Source organism: Emydura macquarii, unplaced genomic scaffold (assembly GCF_026122565.2).
Source record: "Emydura macquarii macquarii isolate MOO-44397 ecotype Brisbane River unplaced genomic scaffold, CSIRO-AGI_Emac_v2 contig_383, whole genome shotgun sequence".
Lineage (NCBI taxonomy): Eukaryota > Metazoa > Chordata > Testudines > Chelidae > Emydura > Emydura macquarii.
In genome coordinates this window covers 4,195,555-4,214,825 of record NW_027130520.1, presented here as the reverse complement: position 1 = coordinate 4,214,825, position 19,271 = coordinate 4,195,555, and the positions used below count along the sequence as shown (strand labels likewise).

Genomic DNA, 19,271 nt, shown 5'->3' with positions numbered 1-19,271 from the left:
ATAATTAAAACATATCAAAAGAACATGAAAGGAAAACATGTCCTAGAATATCTCCCAATTCTATTGTCTCTTCATCTTAAAAAAAACCCCTAGGCCTCAACAGAGTGAGTCTGGAAGGCCACCCAGGCTGAACAAGAGAAAACCAACAGTGGATGAGGGAAGTTAATCCGAAAATTCACTTCTCATTTTCACTGACAATGTCCAGCTACCAGCACTCTCCTGTTTAGAATCCAACCACCATGGTATTCCATGGGAATAGAGACAGCTCAAGGAATAGAAACATTTAGAGCTGTACACATCAAAATCAACTCCTTAAATTCCACCCAGGTATCAGCTGGCAGGCAGTGAAGATCACAGAACACAGCTGTACTGTCTCCTTTGCATGAAACACTGTGTGCAGTGGGAGAGTGTAGCCATATAAAAATGCACTGCAGATAAATATGGTGAAGCCTGCATCAGGAAGAACAGGACATGACCTTCTTTCCAAAAGAAAATGACTGAAAGCTCTCATGGCAACTGCTGTTACCTGGACATTGAGACTGGTTCTGAAGCTTAACCCAAATGGCGAGCAAACTCCCTCCAACCGGGGATACTGACAGAATTCCCACTATTTCTTGTTTCCCTTCCATCATGTAAGTCTTGGTTTTTCCTAGATGAAGTGTGAATTGAACAACCTTAACCTTCACCACATCTAAGATTTCATTATGCATTGTGTCTGAAGTCTCAGTAAGAGTTACCAATCGGATTTGAATGGATTTGGAAAATTTTAAAGCTATACTATTTTAGCTATTGCACCTTTAAGACATTAAGCCAATTGTAACATCAAGGGTTAACCTGGCCTACAACCCCAAAACTATCTGAACATTGCATTACTTTAAAAAGCTATGGAAGCATGCGATCAGTTTTAGTGACAATGTATCATTCTAATGTCTAAACTAAAAAAAACCTTTACACATTACATGTAAACACAGTAAAATTACTATTCTGATGCAACAGGTTTATTCAGTGTATTTTCCTGTTATACAGAGTTACTAATTTACAGATGGCTATTCTGCCATAATTTTAGGAGACAGACTTCAGCCATTGATTAGAGGGTAAATATACTTAATGGAAGGAACATGAAATAAAAGTCACAAATGGAAGGCATTAAGTCAGCAAATAGAAACAGGACCATGTAAAAGGAATGTGCTTTGAGGTCAAAGAACAGAAACAAAAATCAGCAAAAATCAGGGTGAAAAAGGAATTTCCCACAGCTGTGGACCACATGCATTAGTGGACTGAAGAATATAAGTCTTCTTTCTTGCTTTTTTATTACCTTGGCAACCTCTCCTCTATGTCAGCAATTACATAGGAGATGACAGTCCAAACAGCAGCACAGAGATTCATCTGGCTTGGATCTTGAACTGTCATTGTGTCCCCTTGGGAATGATGAAACCAGAAGTATTTACTTATGTCATCACGCAAGCTGGCACCTACAGAGAAAAATGGGCAATTCTTCATTATGTGAATTCATATATTTTTAAGATAAACATAAACATGAATTTATTCCTGTGCTGGTCTTCATTAAATCCATATGCAACAGAGTAAATTTCCATATGATAATTTCACTGAGCCATAGAACATGGGATTTTTCAGCATTTTAGTATAAACAAATTTTACATCATGTTAGCACTTTGTGTGAGTACATGAGACAGCAATCATGTAAAATAACATAGAAGGGAAAGGCAGTATTTCCCTTAACATCTCTGTTGCACCAACAGTAGTATAAATGCATTTCTATATACAGAGCACAGGAATCCAACTTAAGAACGTTAATATAATTATCCCAAGTGTAGGGTAATTCCATTTTTAATGTTGATGAATCTGAAATAGCTTGCTACTTTTCTTGTGATGCTAACTATCATGTATTTACAGCTGCACTGATGACTTCTTAGTACCTAGTTACTCTTTTCTTTATTATTACTTGTATTGTGGTAATGTAATATAGTCAGAGTGACAGCATTTGATGAGTTTGCTTCCATGTTTGGGCTGCTGGACCTGGCCACCAAGCCGTCAGGGCTCATGCTTTTAGATCAGAATTCCCAGGTTCCGCCCCCACAGATAACCCAGAGCGGGGTTTCATTACCAACCCCTTGCACCCCGGCACTTGCAAGGCCCAATCTGCCAGAGTCCAGGGAGGGTCAGCCAGGATCACCCTTGCCCCCAGCAATCCCTGGACCCAGAACTGTGCAGGGGAGATGCTTCTGAGGACACTAGGACCAATGCAGCACCTCACTCCCCCGAACTATGGGGGCTTGTGGACTAAAGTAATTCCGAGGAGGGGGTACCCCAGGAGCCAAAAAAACTGAAGTCAGCAAGAGCAGGCCCAGAAGCAGCCTCCCCAGGTACTGCAGGAGGGACACAGATGATGTCATCAGACTGCTTTCTACAGGTTTTATTCTGGACAGTCGCTGCCCTGTGCTGGTTGCTTATGTGCTTTTTACTCCCTCCCACCCAATTGTTTCACTTCAGGTTCACTCCACCTAACCTTCAGACCCTCCTTTCTCTTCTCTCCTGCCCTCTCATCCCTTCAGTGACCCTGCTCCATTCCCTTGTCTTGTCTTTCCATTTAGGTAATCATCTCCTAGCAAAACCTCCCACAATTAAAAAAAAAAAGACCTCATGGCTCTAAAATGACATGTGCCATCATCACATCAATTGCTCTTTTTGTATGTTATATCCCTTTCCCTTTGTCTGTTTCATCTATTTAGATTGGAAGCTCTTCAGGGCATGGACAATTTGCTACTCTGTCTTTGTACAGTGCCTTGCACAATGGGGCTCTGATCTTCATTGGTCCTTCGGCACTACCATAATAAACATAATTAGTAATAATGCTGCCATAGTGTCAGGTAGAGCCTCCAATCAGAAATGCAGACAGAGCTTAGATGCTGTGCTGAGAGGCACTATGGACAAACCTCAGATGGAAGGCCATTTGATTGTATAACCTTGTGAATACATTTCTCATATGTTTATGTAAGAGTTCTGGAAACAGTCTGTAGCAAATGATGTATTTCAATAAACTTTTTATGAATGTTTCCAAGGCTCTCTCTTCTGATTTGGCCTGGGCTCTATGAAAGGTCTCATTCCTTTGTAGAGAATGAAAGCAAAATCTCTCAGCGCAGTTCTATATTCCCAAATATTCTTGCTGAAATATGTATATTTTGATCATATTCTATCATAATTCAGCACCTAGTCCAGTTCTCACTGAAGTTAATGGGAATCTTTCCATTGACTTTAATGGTAGTTGGATTAGGATGTCACTGAGTCTGATGAAATGTGCTCTGAGTTTCTGTTATTACATGCATTTCTCATTAATGAGATTGGGTTTGTTTCCACTGCTATTTTAGATTGTGAGGCGAGGGGGAGAAAAGGGAATTAATTTAATAACTGTCAAAAAGGAAGCTCCTCTTTAGGGGAGACAGAAGATACAAAAGAAAAAAAGCTGTTTGTAGCATGCTGTTATCTGGGGATGCTATGGGTTTCATTTTAACATGTTCCTTTGGCACTTGTGCCATATACGTAAGCAGTTTAAGTCAAATTTGCCACTCACATCCAGTGCAATCCCAGCGAAGTCAATGGGGCAGATGGGTAATAAGTGCTGAATATGGCCCTATCACTTTGTGCAAATTTCTACAGGTTTTCAATGTACTATAAGGACTTATTATGATAAAAATATAAACACATGTTATACATTAACTGCTGAAAATATTTCACTAAAGATGCACTTTCAGTCTAACAGCTGTGGAAAATCCATTATATCTTTGTAAACAGATCTTTTACAAGAACCAGGGCACATATTACTTGCTTGGAATGCATAATAGACACTCCACTAATAATAATGATGGGTTGATAGAATAGTGTTTTATCCTGGCTTGATAGAATAGTGTTTATTCTTAATTCAGAGAAAAATATCTTTTATCTTGTAAAGTACAGCCCACAAAAATGCTAAAATACCTTTACTTTTCTTTTTAAATCATAAAATGATAATATTTTGTCACCAAAACAATTAGACAACAAGTGGGTTGCAAATAGGTTTTGTTTTTTTTTAAAAAAAAGAACAAATCACAAATTGCATTCACTGTACTTTCTTTTCTTCAATGGCTTATACTGTATATTGTTAAATTCAGGGCTCAATTGCATCTGATAAGGTCAATGAAAAAACCCTAGGACAACAGATATGTAAACAATTTTATACATAACTAGAAACACAAGAGAAAATCCGTTTTCATGTCTGAGTGTAAGAGAAAACTTTCCTATGGGTCCAATACTCAGTTCTAGTTAAGGAGTGCTTGGGAGTGCAAATGTGGCTCTAAGCCATTTTCATATCCTCCCTCCCCAAACCTGAGGCCATTCTAAATTCACACTCTAGCTGCCAGGAACCTCAGAAGGCCTTTATGGTTGCCAGAGAGTGATGAGGTGCAGGAATGTCTTGGCCATGCTCCATGATCAGGAGGGCGCATGTTGCAGGATCTCCATTTGGCCTCTGGGCCCCATGCAGAGATGATCCTCCAGTGGCCAGGTAAGCTGGCTTTAGGAAACTTTTAGGTTGCTCCACCAGCATGAAGCCATTGTGGTATAGGCAAGGATCTGGCCCATTTAGTTGTACAATACTAGAAAGGTCTATAGCAGGGGTGTCAAACATATGGCCCATGGGCCGCATCTGGCCTGCGAACCTTTTTGATCCGGCCTGCGTTTGGCCAGTGTTAGTGAGTGGTGCTGACAGTATTTCCCTGCATATGGCATTGCCGCTTTAAGAGATTTGTTGGCGGAGGGCATTGCCACTTTAAGAGATTCTTAAAGCGGCAATACCTTCCTCCGCTGAACCCTGGCGCTGAAATCCCTTAAAGCGGCAACGCAGTCAGTCCGGCAAGAGGGTCCAACGCGAAATCCCGCTGCTGAAAAGGGCTGATGCCACGCTGCCGAAAAGGGGAAGATGGCCCGAATTTTTCGGCGACGGGTATTGCATGGCCTCTGTAAAGTTCAGTTTATGTGAATTTGGCCTGACACCATCTGCGAGTTTGACACCCCTGATCTATAGATTTCATCCTTTTTTATTACACTGGGTTCTAAATAAATTCAATAGGCTCCAAAACACATTACTCTAAAAACTAACAGCATATAATAGATAAGGACACGATTTGGTCATAGAGGTCATGGATTTCATGACTTTCCAGGACTTCTGTGACTTCTGGGCAGGGCTGGAGCATATGGCAGCCCCTGGGGCTGCCACCCAACAGCTGATCGGCCAGCCAGCCCACTGGAGTAGTGAGGCTGGAGCAGCTGCAAGCCCTCATAGCTTTATTCTTCCCTCCCTCGCAGGGTATTTTTAGTAATAGTCAGGGACAGGTCGTGGCTTCTGTGATTTTTTTGTATATTGCCCATGACCTGTCCCTGACTTTTACTAAAAATACCTGTGACAGAATCTTAACCTTAATAATAGAAAATATTTTATACTTTAAAAAAAAAATCATCCTATAGAATTTTATAAAAGGGATAGAATGGTCTTAAATTCTATGCAATGGTTCAGAAGATACGATGATTTTAGTATAAAATGTTTTTCTGTTTACCATATGGGTAACTTGATTGATTATAGTGAATCCTGGAATCTCTTGTTCTGTATTAAGATAGCAGCTCTATTGTTAAGCTTTTCTGTTTGTCAAACAAAACCCACTCAGAAGTCACCAATCTCGCCACTTCAAACAGCTTGAAAGTGAAAAGAAACAAAGCTGAGAAATCAGCAAGGCATAAATTCTACATTCTCTTGTTTCTAACCCAATCTGTTGTTCCCCACAAAACTGACTGAAGTATTTCTTATTTAGATTATGACATTACCTACCACACACATTAGACATTAATAAATGAAGAGTCCTTAATGCAAGGAGTGTTGCCTAGTGGTTAGAGAAAGAGACTAGGTATCAGATGTTCTGTGTCATGTTCTTGGACTTGTCAATAATTTGCCATGTGACACTGGGAAAATCACTTCACCTCTCTGGCTCCATGCTACCTATCTGTAAAAGGAATAGCAAACATGCCTTACAAGCGTTTTGAGAGGCTTCATTAATGTGCTTTGAGGTCTTCACATGGAAGGTGCTATAGAAGTGCAAAATATTATTTGCTGATCCTTTTCCAAAGGATGCTGATTTACAAAGAAATATAGTTCATATTCAAGAGACAATTTCCCTTCTTCTGGACCTGCAGTCTGAGAAAGACACAGTCTGTACTGATTATGAGATGATTCATTCTGCAACAGATATGAATGCCCACTTATTAAACAAGATATTGAACTAGCCTCTTCAAAGACAGTCTAATTAAAAACAGAAGCAGCTTTGAGGAGGGAAGTTACTGTACATCATATCTATAGACGTTGAATAGCAAAAAACATTTTTTAGAGTGCTCACTTGGCTCTTCTTTCCATTCTCCTTCATTTCCTACATATCAGAGAGCGCCAAGCTGCTATATCTCACTGTTGCTGCGTTCCCCCTCTCCAACCAGTATCTGTTCTCATTCAGCATCAACCCCCTCCCCCCATTCCCTGTCACTCAGCCTCTTGTCCATTCTCAGCCCTCTCCTCCCTGACCTTTGTTTCTTTTCTTCCATTGATATGGCTGTTGATTCTCTTCATGTTTCACTTCCCTCACCTTTAACTTTAGCCTCTCTCTCACATTTGCTTTGCCAACTCCCAGCTCTAGTTGACCCACAACATCCACTTCTTCCATTCCTGTTTTTACATTGCAGAGAGTTTCTGGCAGAAACCCCTTGACCGGGATGACTTCATCCACTAAAAATTAGTTCTCTCCTCATTCAGTTCTACTGTCTTCCTAGAGAGCAAACCTCTACTTTTCCAACTTAATTGAACCTCACGCCTGTAATCCCTGCTGCCTTTTCACCACCTTTGACTCAGTCCTCAAACCATCCCCTCCTCCTCCCTTCCCCTGCTTTCTCTGCATGGGATCACGCCAACTTCTTCCATGAGCAAACTGACAAAACACAATGTGCCCTTCATTCCCCACCTTGGCTTTTCTTCCCTTCCCCTACGACAACTCACTCCTCCTTCTCCCCTGTCACAGATGCAGCTGGTCTCCTTCTCTAATCCCTCCACTTGCCCCAGTGACACTCCCATTTCATCTCTCCTGACCTCCCTCACTAGGCCAATAACCCTACCCAAAAAAGGAAATTATGTTGGTTTGGCATGCTTTGTTCTTGATAAATCCATTTTGGTTATTACTAATCACCTTGTTATCCTCTTAATGCTTACAAACTGATTGCTTAACATTTGTTCCAGTATCCCATGTAACGTAAGCTATTCCAAGGTCTTTTGTGGCCTATACCCACCCTATCATCTCAGTCACTACTGAAATCATAGAATCAAAGGTCTGGAAGGGACCTCAAGAAGTCAACTAGTCTAGTTCCCTCAGTCATGGCAGGACTAAGTATTATCTAGACCATCCTTGACAGGGGATGTTGTCTAACCTGCTCTTAAAAATCTCTAATGACGAAGATTCCACAACTTCCCTAGGTAATTTATTCCAGTTCTTAACTACCCTGACAGTTAGGAAGTTTTTACTAATGTCCAATCTAAACTGCCCTTGCTGCAATTTAAGCCCATTGCTTCTTGTCTATCCTCAAAGGTTAAGGAGAACAAGTTACCTTTCTCCTTCTTGTAACAATCTTTTAGGTACTTGAAAACTGTTACCATATCCCACCCCTCCAGTCTTCTCTTCTCCAGACTACACAAACCTAATTTTTTCAGTTTTCCCTCATAGGTCATGTTTTCTAGACTTTTAATCATTTCTGTTGTTCTTCTCTGGATTTTCTCTAATTTGTAGTAGAATGGAAGAATTACTTCGCATGTTTTGCTTACAACACTCCTGCTAATATATCCCAGAATGATGTTCGCTTTTTTTGTGAGTGTTACACTGTTGATCATATTTAGTTTGTGATTCAATATGACCCCCAGATCCCTTTCCGCCGTATGCTTTCCTTGGCAGTCATTTCCCATTTTGTATGCGTGCAACTGACTGTTCCTTCCCATGGGGAGTACTTTGCATTTGTCCTTATTGAAATTCATCCTATTTACTTCAGACTCCAGTTTGTTGAGATCATTTTGAATTTTAATCCTATCCTCCAAAGCACTTGCAACACTCCCAACTTGGTATGGTCCACAAAATTTATAAGTGTACTCTCTATGCCATTATCTAAATCATTGATGAAGATATTGAACAGAACCGGACCCAGAACTGATCCCTGCAGGATCCCATTCAATGTGCCCTTCTAGCTTGACTGTGAACCACTGATAACTACTCTCTGGGAATGGTTTTTCAACCAGTTATGCACCCACCTTTTTATCTATCTAGGTTTTATTTCCCTAGTTTGTTTATGAGAAGATCATTTGAGACAGTATTAAAACCCTAACTAAAGTCAAGCTATACCACATCTACCACTTCCCCCCATCCACAAGACTTGTTATATTGTCAAAGAAAGCTATTAGGTTGGTTTGACATGATTTGTTCTTGACAAATCCATGCTGACTGTTACTTATCAACTTCTTATCTTCTAGGTGTTTGCAAACTGATTGCTTAATTATTTGCTCCATTATCTTTCCCAGTACCGAAGTTAAGCTGACTGGTCTATAGTTCCCTGGGTTGTCCTTATTTTCCTTTTTACAGATTGGCACTATATTTGCCCTTTTCCAGTCCTCTGGAATCTCTCCCATCTTCCACTGCTTTTCAAAGATAATCGCTAATGGCTCAGATTTCTCCTCACTCAACTCTTTGAATATTCTATTTCATCAGGCTCTGGTGACTTGAAGACATCTAACTTATCTAAGTAATTTTAAACTTTTTCTTTCCGTTTTATCCTCTGATCCCACCTCATTTTCATTGGTATTCACTATGTTTGCTGTCCAATCGCTACTAACGTTTTTGGTGAAAACTGAAACAAAAAACTCAATTAGCACTTTTGCCATTTCCACATTTTCTGTTATTGTTTTTCCCCCATCACTGAGTAATAGGCTACCCTTTCCCTGGTCTTCCTCTTGGTTCTAATGTATGTACAGAATGTTTTCTTGTTACCCTTTATGTCTTTATGTCAACTCCTGCCTCTGATCCACCCACCATGCCATCGCCTCCATCACCTACTTGATAAATATCCATACAAGCACTTTCATGCTTTCTCACCTTCTGCCACTCATGTTTGGCAGGAGCTCCCAGTAAATGCCACACAGCTAACTAATTATCTTCCTTCAAATCCCTGTTTAAAAGGAGAGGTTATTCACCTTGTACAATAACTGGAGTTCTCTGAGATATATCCCCATGGCTGCTCCATGTCCGGCAATGGTTAGGCTGCTGGTGTGCTGATACCACAGTCTATTTTGCTGACCAATATTGTCTCTCTGTTTCTTTGTATGCTCCCATCAGTCTGTCTGCATCTATCTGTTGTCTTTTGGCTAATACTTTGATTACCTTAGGCACTATGGTAATACAAAATATAAATAATACCAAAGGAAATTATCTTGGGTACTTAAAAATCACCATGCATTTGCTGATCAACAATATAAATGGCCTGTCCACTAATATACTATGCTTCCACTGTCTCCATCTTCAAGAAAACTCTGGAAACCCAGCTATTCCATAAACCTTTCAAACTGTAATGGATGCTCCTCACTCAGTGTGTATTCTGTCTTGTTTGTACTGTGTCTTCATGGTTCAGTACCTTTAGATTGTAAATAAGACCCACTAGATGTACGGTACTGATCTTCTATTGTACATTGCCGTGTCCATCTAAATTGCCAGCCTAATGAACGATAATGATTTGCAAGCAGTAATACAAACAATAACTCACAATAGTTCCCAGAGGAGCTAGGAGAGATTGGGGCTCTGTTATGTTAGGCACTGTACATTCACATATTGAGAGACAGTCCCTGCATGAAAGCATTTACAATCTAAATCGGGATGGCCAAACTTACTGACCCTCTGAGCCACATGCAACAATCTTCAGAAGTTTGAGAGCCAGGGCAGGCTTGCCAGGCCTCAGGGCTTCAGTCCTGCAGCAGGGTAGTGGGGCTTGGAGCTTCTGCTTTGCTCCTGCTGAAGCACTGGGCTCCGGCAGGTACCTCCCGGAGGGCAAAAGCCCATACCTCCTCACCTCAGTCTGGTAGGCACAGACTGGGGGAGGGGGCACACAGAGGATGCCGCGAGCTGCACGTTAACTGTAAAAGAGCTGCATGTGGCTTGTGAGCCACAGTTTGGCCACCCCTGATCTAAATAGACATGAGGGAGTAGAAGGGGAAAGAGATACACATAGGAGAAGAGACATCCTCAGTGTTGCCTAGCAGGTGAGTGGATGAGCCAGGAACAGAAACCAGAACTCCAGATTCCCAGGACAGTGCCCTATTCAGCAGACCATACTGCCTTTCATTGTTTGCTTGATCAAACTGTAAGCAAAAGTCTGAAGTGCCCTGAAGTCCCCAAAAGTCTGTGAAGCTGAACCCTCCCCCCGTAAACAACAACTTAAGACGAGTAAAGCTACTCCCTCACTTCTTCCAAACACCTTTATACAGATAGATGGAACTAGAACATATTCACATCCACCCACATAGCAGCAGAGAGAGCCTTTGGTAAAATGGTAATCCAAGCAGAAGGATTTAAAAAAAAATCTCATTTTTATTTATGAAGTCGCTTTTCCCACCATGCTGAACACATGCATGGTGGGGAACCAGTAACCAACATCTGTCAACCATAAACAAAAGATGGTTTTAAAAAACAAAATGAAAATCTTCTTGATCTCAATGTCAACCTCAAGTTCTCCTTGACTTTAACGCTACTTCTCAGGGGAGAAATGCAAACAGTATTGAGTCCTAAAAGGAATCCAACTTTTAAGCAGTAAACAATGAGATATGTAGAAACATATGATACTGTACTTCTTATAAACAGAGTACACAGCATAAGGATACATACATAAAGAGGAAATCCCAATTCTGGCATATTGACTAACTAACTGTGCTGTGCACTGGGAGAAATTCACTAGTCCTGTGGAAAGGAAAATTTTCTTCCTCAGATCACAGATCATGAGCACAACCACGCCACATTGTGCCTGACGTTCCTATATTTCTCCTCCATAGAGGAATACATGGTGGATCCACTTAGTTATAGATTCAATGGCCCCAAATTCCTGTTCATTGGTGCACAGGAAGTTTTCAGGTGTGGATCTCCCTGTGTGGATTCCTGGCATCTGCAATTGTGAGGGGATGTGGAGATGTATAATTTGCCTTTAAAGGAATGAACTTTAAAGCAAAGAATAACAGGAAAAAAATGACCCGCTAAAAGATCTGTACAGTAATATAATGTCTTGTTTTTTTGACAAACAAGAATTTCACAAATATCAGCTCCCCTGTGGCAGCCACCCTGTTAGAAGAATGGGTATTTTAAATGCTACTTTGGGTACCCAATTTAAAATGTATCTATTGTGCTGCAAGACATATTTAGCATTTAGATTACTACTGTAGGTGTTCCACAAATGGTTTTTGAGCTGACTTTGGTTAATGCAATCATCAGAACAATTATTGTAATGAAAACCCAATTATTTTAGCTGGTCCCTGAAAATATTATGTTGCATCTGATTAGCTGCTTCTTCACAGAGATAAACCGTAGTTCATTGCTGACTTTCATGCCAGTGACCTCAGGGTTAGTTTTTCAAATAAAGCAAAGGTGATGGAGGAAATTAATGTTGTTTGGGGCTGGCAACAATGCAATTAGTTCTGTCCGTTAGTTTCAAATGCTGTAATTACAGGGTAAGGTGCTTGAGTGACACTGCTACAGACGCTGAAATAGTTTCCAGCATAGAGCTTATAAATAACATCAGATGTCATGCTGTATTTCCTCCTGAGTCATTTCTCTCTAAAGGCTTCAAAATTCATGATTTATACAGAAAGGTAAAAGGAAAGTGTTCAGTCAGTTGCTTCAATGACTAACTCAATGAGACTACAATGTAACAGAGACAAAATCTGAAGTATGCATTATTTCTTGTTTTATTTAATACATTTGAATGTTAATAGTATGGATACACTAAACAGACTAAATTACAGTTCAGAATTATTGCTGTTACTTTTCCAGCACATTAACCTTTCACTCACTGCTCCAGAGCCACAGTGGCAGCTAGGGATTCAAATGAGAGATGCAGTACATTGTATGAAATCTGGTCTCAGGAAAGGAAGTGGTTCTGCTCTGTAGATCATAGGTTAACTGGAATCTAATCTAATATATCCTAAACTGCTTCCAATTTAACAAAAGCAGATTTAGCTTCTAAATTAAAAGTGCTCTGGAGACCCTTTTTTTCCATCCACCTTCTAGTTTTAAATCAGCACAGATTTAAAAAAACAAACATAGTGGGGTACTGTACTGAGCTGAAATCTCAAACAGCGCAGCTTGAAATGGGTCCTCATGTTTGCTCCACCATCTTCAGCCTGTTTTGTTATAAGAATATGGTGCAAAGGAAAAAATGCTTCAAAATGAAGACTTGGTGTAGAATATTGTGAGGAGAAAAGGCAAGGATTATGAAATAAAAACTAATAGTTTGCAAGGGCACCATGTAATTGCTGATCAGGGTTACAAATCCACTCCACTCCCCATTCTCAACTATTTTATTGACTACATTCACTGTTTTAACTGTAGGAAATGTCAGTGCGACAAGCAACTTTTCTAATTTATCTGAGCAATGTTTTATTATCAAGGCCCCAAGCGAGCAAAACACTGCTAGTCAGGCTTAACTACAAGATGTGAGTAGTTCAATTGACTTCATTGGGACTGCTCACATGCTTGTGACCCAGTTTAACAGTATTTAAGAACCTAATTCCTATTTTAAATCAATGGAAGTTAGGCACCTAAATTACTTTTAAAAATCCGGCCCTATATTCTTACATGCTGGGCTGGATAGCGGCCTATACAAACCATCTTTCTTACTTAGTGTTCCCCCAAAATTTAAATTTAATTTTTCAAAGTAATGACTGTCTTCCCTAACATACTGCCTAACACATTGCCTGTTATCCATGACAGTTTTTAAACTGTATGATACACCTGTACAGTGCTCTGTACAATTGTCCCCCTCTTACACATTAATAATTTTTTATTACTCTGACTGCATAATATACACCTGAGTTGTAAACAATGTAAACAACTTTCCTAATAAATGTAATATATTTCAGATATTGGTGCCAAAATGCCTCATGCATATGACCCGTAAATCAATGCATGTCCAGCTAGTGCATCTCCATCAATTTAAACTGAGATGTGCCTGAGCCACAGAGTTCAGATCTGGGTCCTAGCTCTAGGTTCAGAGCTATTCAGATCTGGAGTTTGCTTCATGCCATCACTCAAATAAGACTGTGTGTCATTTAGCCCTTTCTTCTAAGACACAAGCCACATTTCTTTCAATGGAGTTGAATGGACAGTAGTAGGCAGGCAGCAAATGGTGGGTTCTAGCTTCCTAAATATTCCTGAACTATAAAGTGTATATTTTTCTTCAAATGTACAACATACTTCAATGGAAAAGGATTTTTTATGGAATTAAAACTCCTACTCCATCATTACAGACCGATTGCATTAGCCTTTTTTACTTTCATTCTTTCATGCAGTAACACTGAGTCAAATTAAGAAAAGGGGAAGGAAATGCAATTAAATGAATTCAGTTGGGGGAGAGGGGCAAAGGGTTGCATTTCCTTACACCAGATCTAAATCTGAACCATTGGTGTAGTATGTCGCTGATTGCATATGAATTCCAGCTGAGCTACATGAAAGAACAAGACTAACATCGGAAAATAAACAGTAAATAAAGCACCATTGCTAACTAATCTGCAAATTCAGCTTGATATGTTGGCTACTCTCTCATGACAGACTGGCTAAATTATCTGTTGCGGATATGACAGAATTGAAGGAAACAGAGAAATACCACAAGCAGAATGTGATCAAAGTTTCTAAGTTGAAGATTTAACATACCTACACCCTCTGAGAGGAAGGACTATGGGGCTGGAGAGTCACATCAATAACTCCAAAATATTTTTGTCTTGAAAACACACCGCAGAACATGTCTTTACCATGCACAGAGAGCACTGCAGAAATGTATCATATTATGTGAATGTTGTCTGCGTTCAAATTAAACCTAAATGAAATGAATTAAAATTTAAAATGCAGCAAGCAAATACCAAGAGGGGATTTTCATAGGCACCCAGGGCTTTCAGGGAGAGTCGGATCCCTAACTCCCATTTGCTCTGAATATCTCTCCTAGACAAAAAACATTATCAGCTCCATTGTGGCCATGCACATTTTTGCATTACTTCCTGAATCACACAATGGTATTTGGCAATGTTTTGGGATAAAAATGTCTGTAGCCTAATTTTATATTTCATGTTAACATTGCTCCATACCACCTTTATACAACTTTCATAAGCTGCTACAAAATGGCTGTGTCCTAATTATGATGAAACTAAAGCAGATACATTTGATAATAGAGGGCTACCTTGTGCAATACAGAGTAAACTAACCCTGCCTAGGTTAAACATTCGCTACAGGCCCTCTGATGTACTGTGACCCTGCCAAAGTCTCGGATGTTATTTTTAACTGTTTAAGTCTAATCGGGATACTTCTCCATTTTCAATTTAAGAAAAAAAATCTAATGTAAATAAATGTCGATGAAGACTTTTGACTTGTTTACCTACTATTTTATCTATGGCACAATGCAAGGAAAAGCACTATAGGCTAATATTGACAATTGACGATAGTCTAGAATACCAAGTGGTTCAGTCTTTTATAGAAATTCACCACTGAATAACGATGTGTTGATTTTGGTAGGGAGATAGACGTTTAATACATTCTTTAAAAAAAATCTTAATTTATGCATCACTGGACTTGGCTACCACTGCAGAAATGCATGATCCCAATAAGCAAGTATCCATAATTAGAGTTCAATTTGACAGGCACCTGGGAAATTCAACTTGGTTATTTAAGACAATGTGGGAAACAGGATTACATTTGCCAGATTGCACTTTCCTCCATCTACTGGCCTTTCTTCTCTTCCATTGTTTTTACTCTCCTTTTCACTGTCCTGGTCCATTCTTTTCAGTAGCATATTTGTTTCCCCCCACTCTCCTCTCGCTGTTTCTTTCATTTCCTATTTTCTTCCTCTCTTCGACTTCTTTCTAGTCTCTCTCTCCTTCTAGAATTGCCATTCTTGTTCTCTTCCCTCCCACCCCGTTTTCTCTCCTCCTCCTCCACTTTGCCCTTTCCCTGCTTTTAATTCTTGTCACACTGCATCCTCCTTCACTGCTATGCTGTTCTTCTCTTCCTTGATCAAAAAGCAATGTGTTTCTCCCCACAATAATGGCACAGTCTCATGACATTTTGTGCTCATAAAAACCTTCACAGCTATTTAAGAACTTCTGGAGTTTTCTAATCTCAAGAGAAAAGTTCTTATTATACCTTGGGCTTTTAAATGAAACCTCACTATTTACCTTCATTCCAAGGATTATTATGTACAGACAACTGAACTGTGATTTTTATGTGAACCTTTATTTAGAAAGTCATAACAAGGCAACTTGTCAAACCGAACCCGACAATGACACCACCTGAGAAGTTCAGATTTCCTTCACCTTTTTTCAATCTGGTTTGAGGACTGGGTAAGGCCTAGAGACTGTGCTGGTTTTGTTGGTTAATGATCTCCTTTAGTCAATTAATGATGATCATTGGCTTCTTGGGAAACTAGCAGAAGTCTTTGACATATTAAATGTGAAGTATTGTTATCATAAATGCAAATCTTGGCAAGGGTAGCTGGAATTGTGCTTGAGTGGCTCCATTCTTCTCTTTTGGAAAGGACTGAAAGGTGAATACGAGGCAGTTACTCATCTTCTGCAATGGCTCTCTCATGTGGGGGTATCAGAGTTCTATTATACCCACTTTTCAGTGTGTATGTGAGACTGCTAGAGAATTTAGTGAGAGGGCGAGGGTTCCTATGGAGTCATCAATATGCTGATTAGTCAGCTTTACATAGGATCCTCATGATGCATTTTGTTCCACTTTCCTAATGCCTGGTCAAGACTGGGGTTTGGAGGAGAGCAAGCTGGTTCAAGCTCAGTCTGGATAAAAAAAAGAAGTCATGCTGGTGGATTGAGGGGGAAAAAAATCAATCCAAAGAAATGGTGGATGGCATATAAAGGTATGAAAAATATGCATTGAACGGAATGCTTGCCTTTTATTATTCAGGTTCACAACTTAGAAATTACATTGGATCCCCTGCTGCTTCTGGATGGTGAGAGAGCGGTGTGCTGGCTAAGACTTTTCATTATTTTCATTTGAAAAGGAAGTTGCAGCCTATGTCACCACTAGTTTAGATTACTGCAGTGTACTCTCTACGTGGAACTATCTTTCAAAGATTGCTCAGACATTCGCTGATGCAAAATGTGATGGTATTTCACATATATGACTCATTCTACCTCAGACTATACTGGCTTCCAGTTTTTATTTTCAGGTTTGATTCAGTATTTTGACTTTGATCTAGAAAGTCCTGTATGGTTTGCAGCCTAGGTATCTTAGAGAGATGATATCTCCCTCTTTGTACTTTATCCTGGATGTTGAAATCAGCTGGAATATTCAAACTAATGGTTCTTAGATTTGTACATCTGGTGACTGATATATGTCACACTTGGAATTTGCTTCTTTATTTGGCTCCCTGAACTTGAGTTTGATACTAAATTTTGAGACTAAAGTACGTTTCTCAATCCACCTGAGACCATCCCTACTCAGTCTACATCATTAAGAAAAGCCTGATTAAATAGACCGGCCTTACAAAGTACCCAGAAGATCAATAAACTCAGGCTTTGTCAGTCTGAGATGGAAGCAAACCTCAGATAAGACATTTGCCTCCCTCTAGATGTACAAATCTACCAAATTTTTGCCAAAATACACTCACGGCTACAGCTTAAATCCATATAGAAATTGAAAGAAATGAACTACCACAATCTGTGTTAATCAAGTGAAATACCCTGCCATAAAACCACATGGCGCACTACCTGCCCATTAAACTTGGAGTGCACTTTAAGGTGTTCATTATGATTTACAAAAACAAAACAATTGGGGACCACATTTTTAAGATTATATCAGTTGCCCAAAGTAATTTATTGTACTTTTACTTCATCACTTGAAGTCTTTAAGTCAAGATGGGATGTCTTTCTAAAACATATGCTATAGCTCAGAACAGAAATTATGGGCTTGAGGCATAAATTATTGGGGGAGTTTCCTTTGCCTGTGTTATACAAGGGGTGATGATCATAATGGTTCCTCTGGCCTTTCACATGTCTGAATACAGACTAATCTTGCCTGCTTCTCAGTTGAGATGTTTTTGTTCCACTATTCTGCATAATGTAAAATCACAGAAACTAACATACAAGGAGCAATCAAAGGTCTGTCTGTCTAGTATTCTTTTTCCAATCAAGCTTATACTGGATGCCTACAAAGAGAGGTGAAAAACACTAACCTCTCTGCAAATTCAGACATTAACTAGTATGTCTGCACTGCAAGTGAAGGTGTGACTGTAGCATGGGTAGGCACGCCCATGCTAGCTTTAATCTAGCTAGCACAGGTAACAATAGGAGAGAAGTGGTGGCAGGGTTTAGCAACCAGAGTAGAAGCTCATTGGGGATCCTAGATATGTATTCTGGTTGCTAGTCTGTGCAAACGCTTATGCCACCACATCTTCAGTCCTATTGTTGCCTGTGTTAGCTAGATTAAAACTAGAATAGTCCATGTTACAATCAATCACATCGTCACGTGCGGTGTAGATGTACCCAAGAAGTATTGCTGCATTGACTGGAGACCTGAGAACATTCTGAAGTCACATGTCTTCAGGGTCAAAAATGAGACAAGTGAGACTTCAGAAGAATAACAGCATTAGAGCTAAGTGCAGTCAAATTGTTCCTGGCTACACAGACTGCCGTCACTTCTCACAGTTGTTAGCGGGGTCCAGAACTGCAAATGTGGCTTTGGGCTTTCAAGAAAACAGTTCAGCAGAGGAGGCAATAATAACTAGTTCAGTAATTAAATTCTGTCATGCACTGTATGTCTAGGGCCCAGGGCTGATTTGAAATTAGAAGAGGCACCCAGAGTGCTTTTAGAGCCATCTATTTTAGTGAATGTTGCAGCCAAATATCCTTTTCCTGAAACAGTGAAAAGGCAATCATGCTGTTTTCAGTTTCAGTGAATTTCAAATGCATTGCAAACCAAAAGAAAAAGGGATTGAACAGAGGGAGAAAGCAATTGACATGGAATAATGCTATCCAGGAAGAAATCCACTTATTGGATATTGCCCTATTTTTCTGAAGAGGGGACAAGTCACATTCATTAAACTGCACATAAACCAATGCGGGGAGGAGAAAGTTTTTAATACAGCTTGAAGAAGCTGAAAGGAAGCATTGCCGATCTGCATCAACGAGTTAGACGCACCATGCTCCATGCAGACACACTAGGATTGGGGAGTAGGTGGGCACAAGGAATATTCCCTCAACCCTCCACTCCTAGGCAAGGGTGAGACATAAATGGTGTGGGAAATGCTGCTACTTCTGCACTAGTGACCCAGCTGGAAGGGAGAGGCAGCATTCCTTTTTGCCTAATAAACCCAGCAGGGCTGGCCCAGTGCATGGAGGGCAGGGACTTGCACTGCACTGTGTTAGATGGTGTTGGACTAGCATCTCCTCCATTACAGCCCCAGCAAGAATTCTGGCTCAGGCTGACAATTCCTCTAAAGATTTCATCTGCAGAACAGCCCCTTTCCGGTTCCGCTCCCTGTATCACTAGTAGCTTAAAGCCATGATTTGCCTCAAGAGTTCTGAGAAGCAGAAGTTACTAAATAGAGTATTTTGAATAAGGAGTTTCCAAAAATGTCAATAATGTCATTATCAGAAAGACTAGCGTGATGCTCCTTAAAGTGTCCACAACTCTTTTACAACTGAGCACCCTCAGGGAAGTTATTAGCCCAACTTGCAGCCTCCATTAAACAGATAAATTCCGAGGGAAGCAGAAGGAATACAAACTATGGTTCTTCACCATGTTCTGGCTTTTCTCTCTACTCCAACTGTTCTAAAATAAAATATGTGACATGCATAGAGTTCAGCACAATCAAACCATATCCAATGTCTATGTTCGAAACCTTGATTATCCACAAACAGCTGTGCTATCACTAGCCAGCAGCTTTTT

At 40.0% G+C, this 19,271-nt stretch overlaps 1 protein-coding gene across 1 annotated transcript in view; it reads right to left on the bottom strand.

Moving 5' to 3' along the window:
• Positions 1-982: 982 nt before the first annotated feature.
• The window catches only part of CPQ (carboxypeptidase Q), a 240,020-nt gene continuing 221,731 nt past the window's right edge, over positions 983-19,271 (bottom strand). Inside the window, exon 8 of the mRNA XM_067536932.1 lies at positions 983-1,472. Coding sequence (XP_067393033.1) covers positions 1,312-1,472 — 161 coding nt within the window. The 3' untranslated portion in view covers positions 983-1,311. The remainder of the gene's footprint in view (positions 1,473-19,271) is intronic.